The sequence below is a fragment of the Leptosomus discolor genome, chromosome 11, assembly GCF_034619465.1.
Source record: "Leptosomus discolor isolate bLepDis1 chromosome 11, bLepDis1.hap2, whole genome shotgun sequence".
Classification (NCBI taxonomy): Eukaryota; Metazoa; Chordata; class Aves; order Leptosomiformes; family Leptosomidae; genus Leptosomus; species Leptosomus discolor.
Window position 1 is genome coordinate 4074146 of NC_141401.1, and position 21584 is coordinate 4095729.

Genomic DNA, 21584 nt, shown 5'->3' on the forward strand with positions numbered 1-21584 from the left:
GGATAGGATGAAAATTAATTTAAAAGAAAGGCTTTTTACTGGCCTGAAATGTATGCGTGTTCCCTTTAGATGTCAGTTACTTAAAAGAAATAACCAAAAAACAAACCTCAAACAATAAATAATGGAATTACACATTTCTTCATTAAATAGCATTCTTGTTACCAACAAAGTCTTCCATAATTTTTATCAGTCACAGCAACAGACAGAACAAATAATTTGCCTTAATATAGATTGCAACTAAAATATACTCTAGATTACCTTAGAAAATATTACTGTAAAAATTCAGTGGGGAAGGACATGGGTTTAGACCAACTTACAAATGTAGTGAACAGTACTAAGTATTTGTTTAAAAAAGAAAGCAATTTTAAGGTTCTGATCTCATGTCACAAAACTGAAGATTCATGCTTAAAACTCGCCAGTCAATACTTAATGTCTGTCCTGTCTGAGTACCGGAGAGCTTAAAGATCATAACGGCTGATCCTTCTTCCTTCACTAGGAGCTGACAGACACCATCACGCACACAAGCTCACGCACACACACCCCACCCACGCTCTCAGGTTGTCCCTGCTACGATGCCACCACCGTTACCTACAACCTGGAGGAAGCACTATGAAGCTCTACTGCCTAGAGGTGCCCACCGCACGCACTGCGTGGTGTTAAGGTTGGACATACTTGCTCGCTCACACTGCTGAGACATAAACTTTTGGTCGCTGCTCAAGCAGGCTGGACTTGAACCGATACAAGTTGGAGACGAAACGGTTCAACATCCCATGACCAATCCTCTGAGCCATGTATCTCCAAAATCACTCATTGTTTGGAAACCTGATGCAATGCCAGGCACAATAGGGAGAGATAATCCTCCTTGCTTGCCATAGTTTCAGTGCATCCATTAGCAGTGGTAAGGTTCGTGCTCAAGGAACTGCAGTCCAAGGTTATAAGATAGTAAAAGGAACAAGCACAGTTAAATAATATGAGTATACCTGCTTCACCTTGCTTTTCATATTTTTAATATTAAATATTTTGAAAGTGACAGTGTTAAACTTAAAAGCCACCACCGTTCCTGTCATCCCCCCGCTTCCATTGGTATAATTGGTACAAAAGTACTCCTGATATTAGAGAGGCTCTTTCAGAGCCAGTAGGATGGCAAACCAAAAGTAGAGGACACTGACAAGAACCTTACGATGACTCTGTAATCCCTTGAAAATAAAGAGAGTGAAACTACCGCACATTTTGGCCCAACCTTTTTTTGATAGCAAGAACTTTTTTTTATGATCAGAAACAAAACTCTTTAACAGATCTTTTTAATACCTAGTATGCAAAACACATTCAGTAGCCGAATTTCAGTACTGCTTTCAGCTGCTGCTTTCAGATTAATTGCAAAATTTAAAATTTCAACATGAATGAGACCTTTTTTGTTTGTACACTATAAAATGCATCTTAATTTATGTGCACTTCCCACTCTCTAACCTGAAACAAACTGAATTTCGGAGCAATCAAAAAACCCAATCCATCACTGCTTTTAAAACAAAAGGGTTTGGCCAATGTCTTTTTTTTTTTTTTTTTTAAAAGTGAACACAATTTAGCTGAGAACCCGTAGATAAAATTTCAACTGAAAGTGAAATAAAGCAGGTTATACATTCATGAAATCCAGGGAGTAATAATGAACAGCAACTGCCACATCACTTTTGTAATGTCCCATCAACACTACAGAGAGGCAGCAGTTCCTATTCTCAGAAATAATGCACTGAGACTAAATGAGGAATAGTGTGTGGGGGAATCACACATAAAGGGAAAATACATCAGAAAGATTATTGCACAGGAGGCACTGTATGAGAAACAATACATTGGCTTCAAAAAAATCTAAGTTTTTTTACTCTTTTAAGTTAATGTAAAAAATACAGAGGCTATGCCTCTTTGTAGTGTACTGTCACTGTTAAAAATAGACTTACAAATAGCCGCCCATTTAACAGGGAATGTCAGGAAAGAAGAGGGCCTGAATTTTATGGGCATCCCAACTACAGTAATTAGGAAAAGAATTAATATAAAAAGAGCCAATGTATAGACCCTCAAACTGAATAGGGTAACTGCATTTTTTTTCCTTTAATTTCCAAATTATATTTGTACATTATCCTAGGACATGTTGATTTCGACTCTTCCCTCTATCCTGCAAAAACACACACCCTGGCAGAGACACAAGTCCCAACAGACAACAGGGCTCTGAAGGTCTTTCTATCAGTATCCATTTGCAGGACTAGTGCCTTGGTTTCCAAACTTTATTTTCTTGAATAATTGCTCAGCATGCCAATTCAAACCAACCACTTCCCTTGAGAGGCTACCTTCCATTTCCACTGCAAGTCTGCACGCTTAAATGTGAAAACAAACAAACAAAAAAACCAACAGCAATTTTTAAAATGTGATATTGTATAGAAAGCTTGGACCTTGTAAACTTGGACCAAGAAACCAAAAATTAAGACCTTCTAGCGTGTGGTATAAAAAACCCAAGGAAGTGTATACCTGCCTTCTGACTTCACAGAAAAATCAGAATTTGCATAGGATATACTTTGTGCAAGGCAACAAGCCTCTTCAGTATCTGGAATATAACTAATCTTGCTCAGAGTTCTTCTCTTCATGGATATCAGATATCATCAAATTTGTGTTTTAAGTAGTCTTTCATGACCTTGGCAATGGGTAGTTCATCAAGTAGTTTTAGGTTTTGAAGGCCTATACACTGACGGATTTTAATTCGGCATAGATCTTGCAAGTTTCTGGGCTGTCCTGAAAAGACAAAAGGAACACATAAAAGTAAAATGATCACATTTTAAACACACTTTAAGAGATCATTTACTCAGTAAAATCACAGATGTTGGCTGTTTTCTAAGAGGCAGAAGGAAAGGAAAAATTACAAGAGAAAAAGGGAGGAAGTTAATATCTTTCTAATGAACAATAATTCAATAAAATCAAGGTATGAATCCGAAATACATTTTTACATGCACATAATTTACTGATGCCAGTGTAAAGTGACATTATCCATGTGAGGACTCCCACGAGGTGGCAACATACACTTAAAGCATTGTAGAACAGCATAACTCCTCCATTTAACTTTTTTGTGGATTTCTTTCTAACCTTGTAACACCTGGGGGAAAAAAAACCCCTCAGTCTTGATTCTTTCCAAACATTAAGACAAAAACTTCTACGTACAATTAACAGGACTAGGCAGCTTCCCTAGCGAGTGAGGCTTTATAAAAGTCATTCAAGGATTGTGTGGCAGAGTTGAAGATTGTTTTTCCCTTCTAATGAAAAAATGAAGCCTTTAGGCTTTGGATGCAGCCACAGCCTCGTCAAATAGAAAGAGATGGAAATACAAGTTAAGCACTGTCCGCAGAGGAAAAGCTTTACTGACATCACATGAATTTCAGAATTTATGGCAAGGATTTTCCAAAATAATCGGTTCCCTTTCAAACTCATTCTTAACAGGAAACTATTCAGACACCTTCAGAAACGGTCGCCCATGGAACATAACGTAAGAAAGATTTATCTAGCTTTGTATCTGAATGTACCCAGCAATGGGTCCCAAGGAAGAAAGAGAGAAAGAGAGCAGAACACCACACATTGAGAAATCCTGTCCCAATATACCCTTCTAGCTTTCAGCACTGGTGCCTTTGGGCCTTCCTACACCAGAGATTGCACATAGATCTATGTCTTTAGTAGCTGTGAACGGCCTGCCCTTTGTAAATCCGTCTAATGTTTTTTGAACCCATTCATACTTTCAGTATCCAAAACATCCCGTGGCAACAAATTTCACAATATAATTAGGCGTTGGCTGGAAAACTACAAAGTGCTTTTATTTATTTTAGATCTGCTTCCTGATCGCTTCGTTGTGTGCCTACCATTCTTTGAGTTACAAAAAACCCCATAATGAATAACTGTTCTCACACCAGTCATGATTTTACATACCTTAATATTAACCTCCATCCTCCACTCATGCTCAGTACCTCTTCCCAAAGCTGAAGACTATTTAATAACCTCCACAGGAACCATAATAACCACCACAGGAACCACTCCAAACCTCTGACCAAACCAGCTGCCTGCCTTTGTGCTTTCTCCTCATTCTGCTACATCTTTTTGGAAATGATCCCAACACCATACTGGCGCTGTGCTCATCAATAGTTTGATCATCGACCTAACTGTGTCATGGCCTGAAAAAAGAAAAATAAGAGGCTTACACAGTTATGGCACCTGATGCCTGTCCGAGTCCAAACACTCAGCACCCTGAGCAATGTAGGTGCTTATGCTGGTATCAAGATAATGTCACCAACACAGCAACTTACTGCAGTCTTGTATTATCTGTATAGTCATTCATGGTAAAAGACAGCGCTTGCTTTTGCAAAGGAAGGCACGGCGATTCGATTGAGCTGACTGCTCGAATCAATCATTTCTTTAAAAAGCAGTACAGAACAACAAAAGCAACTTTAAATAACTTAGATGGACGTTTCCAATTAGCTTTCCTGAGCTGCCACCAATTAAGCAGGACGTTATTGAAAGAGGAAATCCTTCCATACGGGGCTCACCACAGACGGGTGTTACAGGACGCTGTCAGCTCACCGGGCACAAAACCTGTTCGGAGGAGACGGGAGGGTTTTCCTCACCCAAGCCAGTCCCAGAGCTGGCTCCAGAGCCCGTCCCTTCTTCCATCCTCCTCCTAATTCAGCAACAAACCTTCTATCAGCTAAACAGACATTGACATTATGAGTTTATTAGACTTTTCTGGTAAGCGCAGAGTAAAAAGATTATGAAATTATTTCCTGTTTTCTACTTCGGGCGTTTTGTACAGGGTTTCAGTCACCCTTTATCGCAAGTTCCTCCTTTCTCCCCCCGCATAGTTTTTTCTATAGAAATGGGCTGACAGACAGGTATACACTGGGATTTATCTTAAGCACTAAAATTATCTGAGGTAAGCTAGCAGAAGTAATGCATGAAAATAGTCTCAGCCTGTTTTTACAGAAATTAGATTTGAAATTAAAGAATGTGAAAATTTGAGTTTCCTTCATATAAGTTTACAATACTTTTATTATACTTATCACCATAGTATCTAAACGTCAATTTATTTTCAATTATATCCTTCGCCATGACTCCGAATACAGATCATTAGTTACTTTGTCCACTGGTGTCTTTTCTTAGCAATTTATATTTTTTTTTCCACCTGAAGGAATGAATTCATACAACTTGGACAACAGCTGAATGCTCAAGTTTCAGGGAAAGAAAAGTTACTTTTGTTAAGCAACTAAGCAAACGAATCTTTATGGTGATAAAGAAATAGTTACAACGCTTTAAAGGTGAATGCAAGCAGGGTTCAGAAGGGATGCACCTTTTCAAAAGCTAACTGCAAACGGCAGCGTTGGCGGGTGTAGAGGACTACAGATCTATACGTGTATTTTCTGTAGCAGAGTACACAATAATACAGCTATGAGACACTGATTCCTGGTTTCAGAAATGAATGCCTTTTAATTAACATCCTATGGGGGTTTTGAGAACAAAACGGAACAGACAACTTAAAATACCCAGAAGAAATTGGTCATCAGTCAATTCAAAAAGACTCGATTATCAATGTATGGCATTTTCCCCTGATAAGCCTAAAAATATTTCCTGGGAATGTGTTAACAATGGACATTTCCAGTGTTAAGCACCAGTTGCTACATCTAGTGGCTGTTAGTGTCTTAGGTCACGCCTTGCAAATTCCAGGGTTATTAATGCATTTGTGATTTATTAGAAACGGTGTCTAGAACACTTACTCATTCTTGGTTGCATCTGAATGAAAAAGAAAAAAAATAAAGGATTACAGACCGATGTCAGTGAACCTTGGTTTGGCAAATGAAAAATGTTATTAGTAATTTGGCAAAGTGAGACAAGTTAAGAATAAAGTTCTGTTTAAAAACGATTAAGTAGCAGCAACTTTGATTATATCCCACATCATAAGTTTGGAAAATTATTCAGGCAAATAAGCTAGAAAGGAAGAGAATTAAATGAGAAAGAAATAAAAAAACCCACAAACATAAGAGGTAAGATTGACCTAATTACCATTCCCATGCAAAACAGTGACATAAAACTACTGATCACCTTCAAAAAAAACACCACCCCAACACATCCCTGCCCCGGTCTCACAGGGACACCCCGACGATGGCAGTGCTGTTCTTCTGGAGCAGCCGGGTTACTGTTCGACTGTTCCACGGCCCGAGTTACCATCAGGGCAGCAAACACCTGCCGCTGTTGTAGGGCTGAAGGATCGCTAACGTGTTCACCGAACAACTTGGATAGCTCAGCTGATTTATTTTGCAAGCTTTATAGGGATAATCAAATAAATTACAGGAGAGACACACGTATAGTTCACCTTTTGTCCCCCACAGCTCATGCTACGTGCTGCAACGCAAAGCAGAAATCCCCACCAATGCACTTCTTGTGTAGAGTTTCCCAAACATGACAGAAAAGCTTTTTCCAAAATAGAAGAAATGTAAAACACAGGGTTATAAAATAAAGAGGACTCGCTTTTCAATTTTTTTTTCTCTCTAGAGGCAGCAGACTTCAGCACATAGAAAAGCTGATGATTTTCCTAATTCAGTTCTTCAGCTGCTAACAAAGCAAGTTCCCGAGCTCTGCCCCCTGCAATAATTAATAATTATTTTACTTAAATACTGAAATAAGCCTTTTAAATTATTACTAATAGAGTGGCCTTCTCCAGTAAAGCAAAGGAAAAAAATAATCACGTTTTAACAGCAACAAATTATTAAATTAATCCTGAATTTCCACTCAATACTCCATTCCTTTCCTTTCTGCAGTTTCAAGACTTTTCTGCTATTCTATCTGGGAATTCGCTGTTCTCAGAGACAGACAGAACTTACACTTAGGATTTACTGCCTATACAAAAGAACTATATGTCATTGTTAAAACTGCTCCAGAGCTTAGGCATGTAGACCCGTGCCTGCCCGTTTTTCCTATGCAGACCACGCCACCCGAGAAATAAAACACTAACTCACCTAATAGGTCTATATTTAAAGATCATTCAGGCATAATATTAGACCTAGTACCTCTGACAACAGTTACTTTTAGGGACTTTCACCCAATTTTAAGCAAAAGTTTCAGAGGTGGAAAGGGGGAATCCCTACCAGCTTCCTCCCCTGAAGATACAGGAGTACCTGCACAAAGCAAAACTCATGAACCAATGTCTTCTGTTACCCAAGAGAAAATTTAGGAGTAACTGAAATTAATATGCTTGTAAGATGCAAGAAGATCTATTGTTCTTCCTGCTAAAAAAAAGCACTGTTAAAAGCAAGCCATCAGTGCCATTAGTTTGAAGCGAATAGGCAGTTTCAGAAGTTAAAAAAATAAAAATAACACCAGTGACATATTTCAGAAGCTGCCCACAGTCTTCTCTGCAATATTAATACATTTGTCTAGAAAAAAGCTTACAGTGGTATTTTTCAAACTGAGCCTCTCTCTCCCCTGGGAATTGTGAAAGGCTGAAAACAGTAGCAAGAAACCATTTGGTAGTTTCTTTTTAGCTACAAAGAAAACTCAAAAATAAGAGTTCTGTGAAGCACTAAAAAAAAAGCTGAAACCAGGCTGACGTATGGCTGGCAACAGCTCAGTTCCTCTAGAGTATCAGAATAAGTATTTATATCCACAGCTAACTATTAAATCCATCAGTTCATTCCTTTTCCACCCAAAATGATTCTATGATTCTATTCACAACTGTGAAGGAGCTCAGCTACTGCCAGTAATTAAATTTAGTTACGATTTTGTTGGCTTTTGGGGGAGGGGTGGGGGGAACTGAAAAAGATAATTGAACTTATCAACTGGAAACTCGCACCCACCAGCCAAGACAAACATCGATGAGGATGCACAAACAAGATCCCACTGAAAGGATGTGATCACCTAGTAAACAGCCGTCGCTGAGCTGAATGGGAATTCAGCTGTTTGTGGCAGCAGGAGTAAGTCTAACAGTTTAGGAAATGCAGTGTCTTGTACTCCGTAAAAAACAACAGCAGAATAACTAGAGAGGATATTTCATTTTCCAGCATTCAAAACACCAGAAAAATCTAGTAGCAAGAATCTATAGGTCTGAAATATATAAATATAAGACACACAGGGCTGAATTTAGAAAGAGAATTACAGGGTGTTCACTGAGAAAGCGAACAAACTCCTTGAACCAGCACCTGGACCAGCAGGGACAAAGAGCTTTTAATTCTTTTTAACTGGATATCATACAAGTTATTTTAAAAGTTCTAGTTGAATTTTGTGTTCAGTATTCCTCTGTTAGAAAACTTGAGCTTGAAGTATGTTTCCATTGGTCTTTGAAAAATAATTCTGCACAATGAGTTTTAGATGTCTATTAAATTCCAATATACCTGGCACAGAAAATATGTACCAAGGAAGAGAGTATTTTGGACTGAAAATTAATATACGGAAAAGCAGAACGCCACTAAAGCTCAATGTTAAATATAACAGGTGTATTTAGCAATGAAATTCAGATTTGAATATGCTGGTATAACTTTTTAAAAATATTTTCTAACATTTCTATAAATTCGGTTGCTGAAACTGCGAAACTGCTACGGAAATTCAGCTAAGAATTTCAAAACCATAACGTTTATCTATTTTTAGGAGACAGTAACTGCTCCGAACATAAAGATAGGCTTAAGATTCACTGTTACACTAGTTTTACATTATAACAGAGTACAGCATAGGTGTGCAAATGGGAGTAGGGGTGGCTGTACCTTACACGCCACATTTTTTAAATTTTTTTTCCCCCCACATAGGGCTCTGGAAAAAAACTCTTCCAAAGTATACATCTGTGTATAGCTATACAAAAATGATTCAACAGCTTAATATAAATAGTTACCTGCACTCTGAGTTAGTAGCTACATTTTTCAATATCACACTAGGCAATTCGGAGTTAAGAGTTAAACAATTATTTTAAAGGTCCCTTTCCTCTTTCTAGAAAGAAAAGCACTGGGCTATGTCTTTATAAAGGTATCAAAACCTGCACTGGTCTTTAACAAATAGGTACCTGCAATCTGCAGAAAGCATTCATGATTCAGGCTGTATTTGTTTATCACCAATTCAGCTAAAATGGAAAATACAAAATAACCCTCTTACCCTAGTGCCCTGCATAACTCTGGATCACAAAGCAGACCACATTCATCAGTGCAAGATTTCCAGGAGCACCCAAGGAAGCAAGCGAAGCTTGCAATTCCAGTCAAGTTCTATCTTATAAGGCACATGAAGATACCATTTCCTTTGCAATTAGCCACATAATAAAATATGTAGAAACTCACTTAATTCACTTTGCCACTTCTGTACTCACAGAAGTTTAAACTATGCACAGACCCTTTTTAAAATGTTCCTCCAGTAAAAAAAAAAATCCCACTGAGAAGTTATCTTTATTCAGCAAAGGGACAGACACAAAGAATGTATAAGGATTTCCTTAACAGGACCTTTGTCTATGTTTTTCTGCACAGTGCTCTATAAATCTAAACACAAAAGTTACACTCTCTGGTCAAAGCCAAAGATCTGCCCTTTGAAAAATTAAAAAAAAGGAACGAATGCAGATGAAGTGTTTAGTTTAATTCATTTGCTAACCTTTAGATCTTGTTCCAGATCTGAAGTTAGTTCTTTGATACCTGTTAACATACATGCCATATTACACCACTGTGGCCATATCCATTTACTTAGCTATTTGCCTCGACACAGACAAACAACTTGCACAGCTAGGCAGAGCCCCTCTTGTCTGCTACGTTACCCGAACAGTGATTACATTAAATGAGAGCTATGGGGAGGGAGAAGGGCTGAAGCTTTTTTTATTCCCCTTTTTAATATCATAACTGAATCTCTAGTATCTTAAAAGTTCATTTAAACCTTTAAGTATTTTTCTAATATTTGCATTCCCCCCTCGCCATCTCCAGCATTCTCTTTATAATTTTTCAATATTCACAAATCCCATTCAACTGCAGCTTCAACATAAATCATTCCATCCAGGACTTTAATCGCACATGTATCCACTACCAAAAAAAAGGCTATATGTATCTCTGTCTTCATACAGATCATAGACCTGCATCTCAGTTTTGTGTTAGTGTATGTTCCAAGCTTAATCTATTGACACTCATGAAGAAGCAGGTTCCGATCTCACAGAACTGTAGCATCATATTGAAGTGCTCCACAACCACCCTTTATCAGATGATCTCAGGTACTATGGTGGTTGCCAATAAGTATTTTTTGGAGTAGGACAGTGTAATACAGTAAGGAAAAGGAAGGCAAGTAATAAAACCATTAAGCAATTTTCATCTTCAATATCATTTTTTCACAGGGAGACCTTGGTCAGTTTTGTAGTGTAAAAAGAGAGGGGTGAAAAAAATAAAATTAAAAAAAAAAAGACGAGTGACCATCTGAACACCAAGTCAACGGCAGACTCACAATGAAACACTTTGCTGTTCCTAACTTCCAGCTTCATGCTTAAATACTGAGACACAACTACAGAATAACTTCCTTCCTCTTGGCATTATTCTAGGAGGAAAGGAACCAGGAAGAATGAGACCTTCAGGGTCAAAACCCCAAATCCAATACCTTCTTGCAGACGCTCAGGGCCAACAACAAGTATTTCTGAGAGCTTGGTTTCTTGTCTGTTACTCACAACTGGGGACCTGGGCTAAAGGCTGTGATTATTACCCATTATAACGCCTACCAAAACAAAAGGAAATTCACACAGGATGTTTTCTGAGGAACTGAAACTGTGCAAATATGTTTTCTGGGTATAAAAATAAATAGCTACTTACATCTTGCATGTAGACTGCCAAAGAGTATCCCATTTATATGAAGTATGCAACCACAGATCGGTTTGATAACTTTCATAATTCACATACGTTAAACTTTAAGCTTAAAATTTTTCACCTACTGTGAAAGTAAAAACTAATTCCTGTTTTGCTATCAAATATACTCTTCAAAACTTCAGATGCACATATAAAACTTACAGTTACAGATTTCTATACTAAGCACTTGGTATAATGCTCAAATAAACAAACTAGAAATTCCTGTTAAGCCCTACGACCAAGGCATTGTTACCAACCACAAGAGATAATTTCAGGAAGACTTCCACCAGAAGAATTCTCTAAAAATTTTGTCAATTTTTCTTCTAGTAAATATATATTGCAATAGGCTCAGAAACAAGATTCTTCCCCAGCGCGAGATCTCAACAGTTCCCTGTACACAATCTGACCTAATTGGGAACTCTGCTACCAAAAATCCCAGCTCACTGTTTAGCCATTTCATCTCTCCTACACCACCTTATTAAAGTGATTATTCATGAAAACCATGGAAGACAGTGTTTGCATATCCATAATAAGGGCAGCAGAGTCTGTTTATAGCTGTTTGTAAATATATATTCCTAATAGTTTTGCTCAGAAGCACAAAGCTGAACTGTTTTGTCAGCACGAGCCCTCCCTGCTTTCCCAGTTCTCCTTCCATTAGCACAAACCTGGGATAATTCCAACACACTTTTACATTGGCCACAAATTTAAGCTACTTTTTTGTAGCTGAATTTACTCCTCACTTAACATTAAACCCTTAAGGTATGGAATCTGCAAACTAAACCTAAGTTACAGTACTGGTTTCCAACTTTCTGAATTAGTCTTTAGACATTGAGGAAACACTGACACAGTCTAAGCCTTCATGCTTACTGATATGTCCTAAGACTGTGAAAAGTTGCAAGCCAGGATATTATATCGTCTACTAATAACCCTGATGGTGCTATTACATAGTGAGAGGCTCCCAAAAAGGCAACCAGAAAGAAATGTGTTTTGAGAAGGAGCAGGCACATTAAAAATCTATTAGTTGCTTGTATTATCAACTTCCACCTTTCCAAAAGTTCTCTTTAGGCTTCAGATAAAAACAAAAATAACACCACAAATCACAATGACAAAAATGAAATTCCAAGTGCTTATTTGTGTCAGCCTCTGACAATAGATCTCAGCTGATTCACCCCCAGCCCACACCAAACCTCAGTTTCTTTGCAGAGCATATAGGGTGCTTAATTCTCAATAAAAACTACCACATCCAAAAAAAAAAAATAAAAGGAACTGTGGGGGGGAAGATACATGAAATACCCCACCCTCTGTAAAGCAAAGATCATCCTAGTAGAATGATAATTTATCAGACCATCTTAACACGTTTGAATTAGCAAACTCCTGCTAATTGCTAATCAGCAATTCCTAAATGCTTTAGGCAATACGATAATTATGAAACATCATTATAGCGTTCCATGTTGAATGAGAGGAAGAGAACACCTTCAGCCGACCTAGTACACCATAAACTGATAATCAAAAGTGATCAGAATATTAGAAGCCTAATACTCTTCTTAAATATCAGAAGTCACGATGAGTTAAAATCTCTTCCGTATTTCAAAGACATCAACAAAATCAAATCGAAGCTGCACAGCACACGAAGCCCCTTCAAGCTGCACAAATGAACTATGCCATTTTGTTGTCTGGTGTAGGGGGGAGAGAATGCGGGAGAACACAAAGCAGCAAAAGCTCTTTTCTGCCCCAGTCGCAGTGCCAGATGAAAAAGCCACCAACTGCAGAGTACTTGCATGACGATTAAAGAGACACTAAAAAAACCCCAAACAACAAAACAACCCCCCAGAACTCAAACATCTTGTGCGCTAAGGCCATTAATAAAATGAGATTTTACAGTTCACTTATTTAAAAATCAATGCTTCCTGTAGATATTTAAACAGAACTAATTTAAATGGAATATACTTAACATTAGCACCTTTGCCGAGTAAGAGATTCCCAGTATCACAATCCCTTCACTTTCCCAGAAACTTTCTAGTGCATTTAAATAGCATCAAGGGGCAGAGAGGAAGCATTTTTTTTTTTTCTGGGGCTAAATTCAAAGGAGGCTTTTAGAGGACACTGTGTCCTGTGATTAACTTCTCTTACATACATACTTGTCACTTCTTGTAAGAAATCCAGACAGGGTCGGCTACTTCCAGAAATACTTATTGAAACAGCCAGTGGGGTCTGTCCTTCATAGTTCCTTGTGTTAGTGTCTGCTCCGTAATTATACAACATTTGTGCACAAAGCACATCATCTCTAAGAGCAGACAAGTGTAAGGGTGTCTGTCCATCTTCCAAGCGACCCAAGTTTGTATCCGCCCCTCTCTGAAGGAACATTCGGCAGTAAGAGTGATTGCTTTTGATCACAGCGTATCGTAACAGGAAACCATTTTGAATGTCGATGTTGGCATTGTGATCCAGAAGGATTTTCACACAGCTTGACCTCTCTCGGATAATGGCCAGCTGAAGCGGTGTAGTACCTTTATCACTGAGCGGATCAACCTCAGCCTTGAACTCCAACAGGAGTCTGACAAACGAGTCTCTGCCATAGTGGGCTGCTACATGGAGGGGAGTCCAACCATCGTTGCTTTTTGCATTAATAATGTCACTTCTATATTCAGATTCCAACATCAAGCGTGCAATCCTCGCTCGGCCATGCATGGCTGCATAATGCAGAGCAGTGAAGCCTCCAATTAAGTCCTTAACTGTGGGATCAGCTGAAGTTAAAATAAAATTAGAAAATAATTAGAAGGCATTACAGTAATCCAGTGCTGCACAAAATAACCAAACGATTGAATGTTAGTCTTTTCAGGCATAACATGACAGGATTTTTTGTACTTCAAACTAATTCTTACTTTCATGAACATGCTATTTTTAAGAAAATGTTAAATTATATTTAAGAAAATTACAAAAAAAAAATTTTCTTTCATATACATATGTTTCCATTTGACAAATAGTTTTCCACATCTTCCTAGCACTCTTAGGCTAATTACTCAAATCTCTCTGTCCATCCAGTTTTCCTCCAGCTCTACAATATTACATTTCTTTCTCAATGTTCAACTTTTTTATTTTCCCTTGTGTTGCTTCTTGGTCTTAAAAAGAAGCATGTGTAGAAACATCTGCTGTCCCAAATTGCGGATGTTTTGTGGTCTGGCAGCGTTGTATTGTTTTTAGGGTGTAATACTGTATTAGGTAAAATGTTTCTCTGTGGTCTGCAGGATTTCCAAAGCATGTAGGATATATGTTATTTTAGATTATCTTGATAAAGTCTGTTTTTATAGATGATGAATCTGTTCTGAATTTATAGTTTTATAAAAATTTAAGATTTTACAAGAATGTAAGCATTCACTTATGGAAGGAGCCAGAAAAAATGTTAGTGCAGAATACAAGTGATTACACGGATTTCACACGCACCCCCACAACATAGCACAAAAAAATCAGTCTGATTACGAATTTAAAAATGTAAATAATCAAATCAACTTACTTACTCAGGACACCCAAACTTGTTAAGCAAGTGACTATTCCCATGTACTGAATTAATAACCGAAGAAAAGGTGATCTACTCTTGGTGGTCCTGCTCTGGCAGGGGGGTTGGACTAGATGATCTTTCCAGGTCCCTTCCAACCCCTAACGTTCTGTGATCCAGCAACTTTACTTTACATTTTAAGAAAATCCTTAAAGACCAAAGGGAGGAAAACAAACAAACAAGAACCCAACAAACTAATGCAGCCTGACTACACAGAGAAATAAAAAGTGAAAACTGCCCCTAGTGTATAGAATAGGAACTCAGAAACAACAAGAGAAAGAATAAGGGAGATTTAGTCCCTTCGTAGTGACAACCTCCTGAGCCTTCTGTGAAAAGCACAAGTTTCAGCGGTCTGCAAAGTTACACTAACCCGAGTTAAAGTAATTGACGAAGCAGCCACAGGCTGGCAGGAAAATTAAGTCAGTGACTGAATAGGTGGTTCCTAACTTGCATTAAGATGATGTCCAAAATATAGCAAAGAATCAGTACAACCCACAAAGACACTAAAGATACTATTTCAAAGTGATGTTTGCTGCTCCCAGGGTGTCTCTCTTCACACTGCTCAGACTACTCTAGATTATCTCCTGACTGGTGATAAATAAAATGAGCAGTAGAAGCATGAGAATTAAGATGCAGAGGGATGATGCACTCTGAATTAGGGAGAAAGATGGATGTAATGGAAAGAAGAGAGCAGAACCCAGGGCCATTTTCCAGAAAAAAAGGTTGGGTTTTTTTTTTTAAAAAAAATGTTGTGCCTTCTCTCTTCCACTGAGAATGGAAGTGCAGGAGCCTGTCGCTGCTTAGTCTATGCCAGTTCCAAATTCAGTCAGATACGCCCCAACTTTTGCATATGCATGTATATGCATTTTTATACAAGTTGTTGTAATCTAAACCCAACAATTTACTTGCAAGGATGTCCTTCACCTATGGCTGTAAGTACCTTTCCATGCCTTCCCTACTCCTAAAATTTCATTGATTTTGACCACTGATGTAAGTCATCTAAGAGAAGTGTCTCAAGAAGATTAGGGAAAAAAAGTTTCTCAGTTAGGCCACCAAGCAACTCAAACAACTAACCTTCCAAAAGTAAACCCGGTAGGAAAAGTTCACGATAAAAATACTGTAGTTCCCATTAAGATGATGGGCTTCCAGTGAGCTAATAGTCCCAGTCTCCCCCTTGATTAGGGAAACAATTTTAACAAGACCAAAACATCTGTTGCCATTCAGGCAATGTTTTGCTGCCACCTCCTGGAAAACTTTTGAACGGCTTTCAGCAGAAGCTGGCTCTGCATTTATGTTGCATGCAATTTCCACCCGTTCAGTTCCTGTGCTGGTAAAAATAATGCTACAAAGCTGATGCTGCCTTAGGAACTCGGGTTGCTGTGGGGGTTTTTGTTTGTTTGTTTTTTAAAAGGCTTCAGTATTGGTATCATGCTGTAAAGTAACCCTCTCCCCCTGGAACACCAGCAAGGTAGAAATGAATTGGGAATGATTCTTACCTTAGCTTTCAGAATCTGCAGAGTGGTAAAAAAAACCCAAACGTACCTGCTACAAAAGTATTGAACTAGAAAGGGATGAAGCCAGCACTTGCCAGCAGTTCTTTATTTTGCCTCCATCCTGATTATCAAACAATTGTTTCTTTTCAAGCTTCCCATTAATTTCGAGAGAGCAGAATTTAGAAACATGAATAGCTGCATTCGGTCACATCTAACGTTCTTAAATATAAGGCATAATACAATGGCATAAACCTTGAACTGCTTATCAAGGGTACCAAATTACTGCAATCAAGCTCACTTGAGACTGAAAATTTGCAACACAATGCTATTCAGATTATTTCATGCTAAAGTTGGGCACCTAAGCTAGTCATTTAAACTCTACTGTTAATGAAACTCTTTTTCTAATTCTGTAATCTAGAGGATACGTAGATTCCTAAACAAGAGTCTAATATTTTAGAGTTTCAATTTGCAGCTCAGCGGGACAGTTCCCTTCTTTCTTGACACTTTCATTAGGTCATTCTATCACAGTCTGATTTGGGAAGCCAAGAAAGCAATGCTTCTGGCTTCACAAAGTATTTTTGTTATTTCAAACTCACTTCCCCCAACTAGGGCTTAATTCTGACCACAAGGTTTAGAAACACGGCTACATATAGCTTCTGGTTTAAATTTTCTAGGACAACATTGATAGAAGAGACCTCCAGGAAAGCATTACTGCTCAGACATAGAAATACTTTATGAGTTGGTTTAGGAGATGAGCATTTGGCATTCTCTAGTTTCCCTGGGATTCTGTGTGACCTTACTAAAATTTAGATACCTTGCAGCCAAGACTAAAAATAAGTACGTCTGTTTGGCTACTTCTTTCTGTTACTTTTCAATTTCTAGGAGCTTTAGTGAATCATTTCTTCACTTTAATACAAGTGACCAGAAACTGGCCTGCTCAATCAGTATTGAGAAGATACCGGCAAGGGTCAGCTAACAACTACACACTTTCAAGACATTAGCTTGTTGTAACGTTAACAGTGGTGGCTTGTCCAGCACTGGATTGTCAGTATGTCAGTTTGAAAATCAAAAAAGGTACATTAAAGTGGAAAAAAGCTTGTTACACAAAAATTCAAGATTACCGAAAACCCCACTCCCTATTTTTGTGTTGCTTTCCTGTTGAGCTTCGTGACTCTAGGTTGTTTCTACATATGGAAAGAGTTGGCTTCACAGAATCTTCACTTTATCAAAATGAGACAAATACATTAAGAAAGCCAAATTCACTATTTTTCATGAAAACTAAGTTTCTCCATGGTTCTGATCAACTTTCTGCATTTCATCACTTGCTAAATAATATTTATTATCTGACCTATCACCTCTGTATCTAGCTGGTATTTCTGCTGCCTTTATCCTTTAGTCCGGATTGGGTTTTTTAATGCATTTTCCCCATCTATCTGTGTGTCATTGCTCAGCAGATAATAAAAAGCGTCCTCCTGTTCCACCGCCTCCACTCAAATCAGCCAATCTGCATGCACAACACTGTCCTCTGGCTATTTTCTTTGCTGGTGAGCAATGATGGAAGAGAAGAAAAAAAAACGCAAAAGCAGGAGGCAGCCAGGTCATGACTCCCATAAGCAGCTACCTTTTATTTCCAGGTCAGTGACCAGATTTCTTCTCAGCCTTTATCAGCCAAACTCCATCTCCACCCCACTACCATGCAAGACTACGTCAGTAGTCGTCCAGCATCCCAGATCCAAGGCACAGTACTTAATGCTCATCAACAGCCCAGTGTTGTTTTCTCATTCCTGTACTGTGAAAGTATTTCCAGCTCTGCTAAGGTACATCTTCCCTCCAGACAGCCACAACTATCAGCAGTTGCCCCTTCCTTCCCATTAACATCTCAGTTCCCTCCTTCTTCCAGAACTCCATCCACTCCCTCTCACTATCTTTTTTATTAATAATATATATGGTCAGTTCAATACTCTGTTTATCGTAAGATTCACACCAGAAAAAATGACCTTTTTTCTCCACCCCAGCATCATTTTGGTTCACAGGGATTAAGCATCAACATCAAAATAATCCACTTCTTCAGAGGGAGAAAGGTGGAGATGGTGTGAAGAAAGGTAGACACAAACCTCTCACTAATGAGGCAGGCACGATTAACTCGGCTTTTAAGAGTCAGCTCATTCACTGCTTAATAGCTCACTTGTGACATTATTATGTTTTAAATACTCATTATCTTTTATGCCTCCATTTTGAGGGAAAACAAGGCAAGGCACAAAACTGCCAATTTTCTGAAGCGAGGCTCAGCTACAGGAAAGCTGCCGTAGATGACTAACCCTCACACTATTTGTTACTCAACTTTCTAGTCCTGGTGATTAAACTGCTTCCAGAACAAGGGTGTTTCATTACAGGCAGTTTTCACGAGGCATCAGATTGAGCTGGTACTTCAGACAGGAAAGAGTAACAACAAAAATAAAAACAAAACACTGCATCAGCAGCTATTTAAATATCAAAACTTATACAATGAAAATATACAGGAATACGTAAGTTGTGGTTTTTTTGCAGATCATCTTCAAGTTTAGAGAGCTAAAAACAACATCTTGAGACCTACAGCCCAAAAATTTTGAATTATGCAACTAAAAGCTTGAGATTATCCACACACATTACGTTTAAAAAGTAGAATTTAAAGTTATTTGTTGGAGCAATTTAGTAGCTTTTTCCCCCCTTCCAATAAGGACATGAGGGTTTGCCAGTATTATACAATTAGAATCTGTAGTAGGTATGTCAGTGGGGTCCAGTTGTTCAGGCTGTATTTCACTACTGCTCTTAGGGAACATATCACCACGAATTGTGTAAATACCACAGCCTAGTAATGCCATTCAATTTTAAGGGTGATCCATACATACGACAAATACTGCGACACATAAGGGGCCCATATGGCCTCAGATACGTAAAGCATCAAAAAGATAATTTCAGTTTCCTTGGGAAAAACATCTTAGTTCATAATTCATTTGATAAGAACAGCGCTAGAATAGAGGATGCTGTTCTTTAAGAGCACTGACCAGAATGTGGAGAACATCTACGGATTATTATTCTTCCTCTCCAGTATCACATTAAAAGATTAAGACTATCCATTTCTAAAACTTTAGGTGGCCTGGAAAGAAGATAGAGCAAAAAAATATTGACTGTACCATTTGAGGGGTAATCATCACCTCCCAAGCAAGTATATCACTTAAACCAACACAACTGAATCAGTTCTTGCAATAAAGCTTCACTACAGAGGGATGCAGGAGATGTGTAAACTCAACTGGACTAGTTGATACTGAAGTCCTTGCACAGAGAGTCCTGCTTTCATAAAGGTTACCAGGCTCTGTTAAAGCCTACTTGGAAATCTAGTCTTTAATGTGACTTGTTAACTTGCTTGAGAATTATGAAACAAACTTCCCTAGGATTTCAATTCAAGGACCTGCCTTCCTCTCACAAGAGCCCCTAACAGAGAAGAAAAACCTATAGCGAGTACTGCGAGTGCATTTAATTTCATAGTGAGTCCTTCTGCCCTGTTTTCATAATGCTTATTCATTCTTTTAACAATTCCTAGGCAATTCTGGAAACAAAAAAGGTATTAAGATATAAAGCTAATCTATTACCTCATTCACAGAGTATGCATCAGAAGTAAAGAGAGATGAAGTACAACTATGAATTTAAAAAAAAATAAAGAAAAAAAAATCAAAAGTTGATACCTAACCAGTGCTGGAAAGCCCTACAGTAGAAATTGGACTAGAAAGCTGTGAGATGAGTATCAAGATTTTTCTCTCTAGAGAACTCACCTCCATGTTCAAGAAAAACACGGACACATCTCTCCTTCCCTCTTGCTGCAGAGAAATGAAGCAAGGTCCAGCCATTGGCATCTCTACCATTTGGAGAATATCCTTGCTCCAGCATCTTGCGCACGGTGTGAACATCGCCAGCAGCAACTGCAGCCTGAATCTGCAACTCTTCCTGTAGTTCAGGGTTTCTCCGACAGTGATGGTGTAACATCCTAGCTGAATCTGGCTTTTACAGAAGTGTCATGAGGTCACACTAGTCACCTTGAATCAATATAAAGCATGAATAAATTAGGATTGGAACCAGGAAAGTGATATCTAGAAAAAAAAGTCAGCACTAATTAAAAGCAATGTCCTGTATGCAAAGTCATTTTATACATGGGACAAAACCCAACAATTTCATTATTACTAGCAAAATCGTAGTACATGGCTCACATCACCGAACTGCAAAAGAAAAGGACACTTACACATTATAAATAGTAAACATTTTCTTCAGAAATGACAGCATCAAACAAGAGTCCACAACTAAAGCACTTGAGCAATAAGCAAAATGAGAAATCCCCAGAACCCAACATTCATTTAAAAATCACGACATGGTTAGTATCACTAATTCCAGAGATACTGGTTAAACAGATGACCTAAACCACTGCATGAAACAGCACTGCATTGCGAGAGCAACTGAACTATGATTTTTTTTTTTCCCCTAGAAATGTATCACCTCCAAGCTTCAGTGAAAATACTTTCATCTTTCTAATATCATCTTTTCCTGTGACCCACTGCACATGCATATTAGTAACAGTAACGTTCAAACTGAAAACTTTAAGTTTCTTTCTTCTTTTTCTCCCCCTTTTGTTTTAATTTCAGCCTACTCTCTGTATTTTGGCTTGTGGACTTCTTTATTAGTATATAAAGACTGCAAAGAACCTCTGTATTCCAAAAATCAAACACAAAGATGATAATATACGAGACCTGAAAACACATAGGTGCAGTTAATATAACCCTGTCAAATACCATGAGAAAATAGACCAGAAGAATTCAACTTATAATCACCTTGATACTGCACGTGAGAGCTGGGCCAAAAGGCTAAAACAGCCATTGCAAAAGAGCCTAGATAGAGGCATACATTGGGAAAGAAAGTAGTACTATACTCCATGCTCTGTTTAAAAAGTACTCATCTGCAGTTCTACTTGCTACCCAGCTGGGGACAAGAAAAAAAATTAGGTATTCTTCCACAGTACTCAAGTCTGCTAAATGTTTACATTTTCACATACGTTGCACATCACACCCCATTAACAGGTATTCCTAGAAGGGAAAGGAGTATCAGAAGAAAGAGAATAAAAGCAGGGTATGAGAAAGGCAATGCTGAGTAATAGAAGTCTCAGAAAATATTCTGAAACTGTTGCAATGGATATTAACACAGAACTAGAAGATTTAAAAAAAAAAGGAAAAGAGAAAGAAAGACATATTTAAACTCCTGTAAAGTTAATCAATATTTAAGTACAAGGAAAAGTTCTAAAGATCAAACTGAATTTTAAGGAAAACTCAAAATTTACAGCAACCTTGTTTTGTTAGGATGTCAACCCACATCATCATCTAGACCTTCTTTTATGTAAATATCATAAGGATTTCCAGACCCTTATGATTCATAGGTCATTCAGAAGGCATTGCAATCAACTCCCCATATTCCACTGGGCACTTGTTTTCCTGTGATCCAGATACACACACAGACAAGAGAAAAGTGAAAACATCAATCACTGCCATCTTTCCAGATAAAGGCGCAGCTATCGATTCACTCTTCTATCACCCAGTTGTGCCCATTGCAGAGAAGTTATTTATCTGCCTCTTGGAGAGATATAAACTCACCATTAACAGGTTGCTA

The 21584-nt window shown here is 38.2% G+C and overlaps 1 protein-coding gene across 1 annotated transcript; it reads right to left on the reverse strand.

The window, feature by feature from the left end:
• Positions 1 to 2306: 2306 nt before the first annotated feature.
• ASB7 (ankyrin repeat and SOCS box containing 7) lies at positions 2307 to 19919 on the reverse strand. Its single transcript, XM_086471691.1, has 3 exons — positions 19709 to 19919; positions 12992 to 13597; positions 2307 to 2775 (listed from the first exon to the last, which is right to left on the reverse strand). The coding sequence occupies exons 1-3, from the start codon at positions 19917 to 19919 to the stop codon at positions 2636 to 2638; spliced, it is 957 nt and encodes a 318-aa protein (XP_086327817.1). The 3' UTR covers positions 2307 to 2635.
• Between the last annotated feature and the right edge of the window lie 1665 nt (positions 19920 to 21584).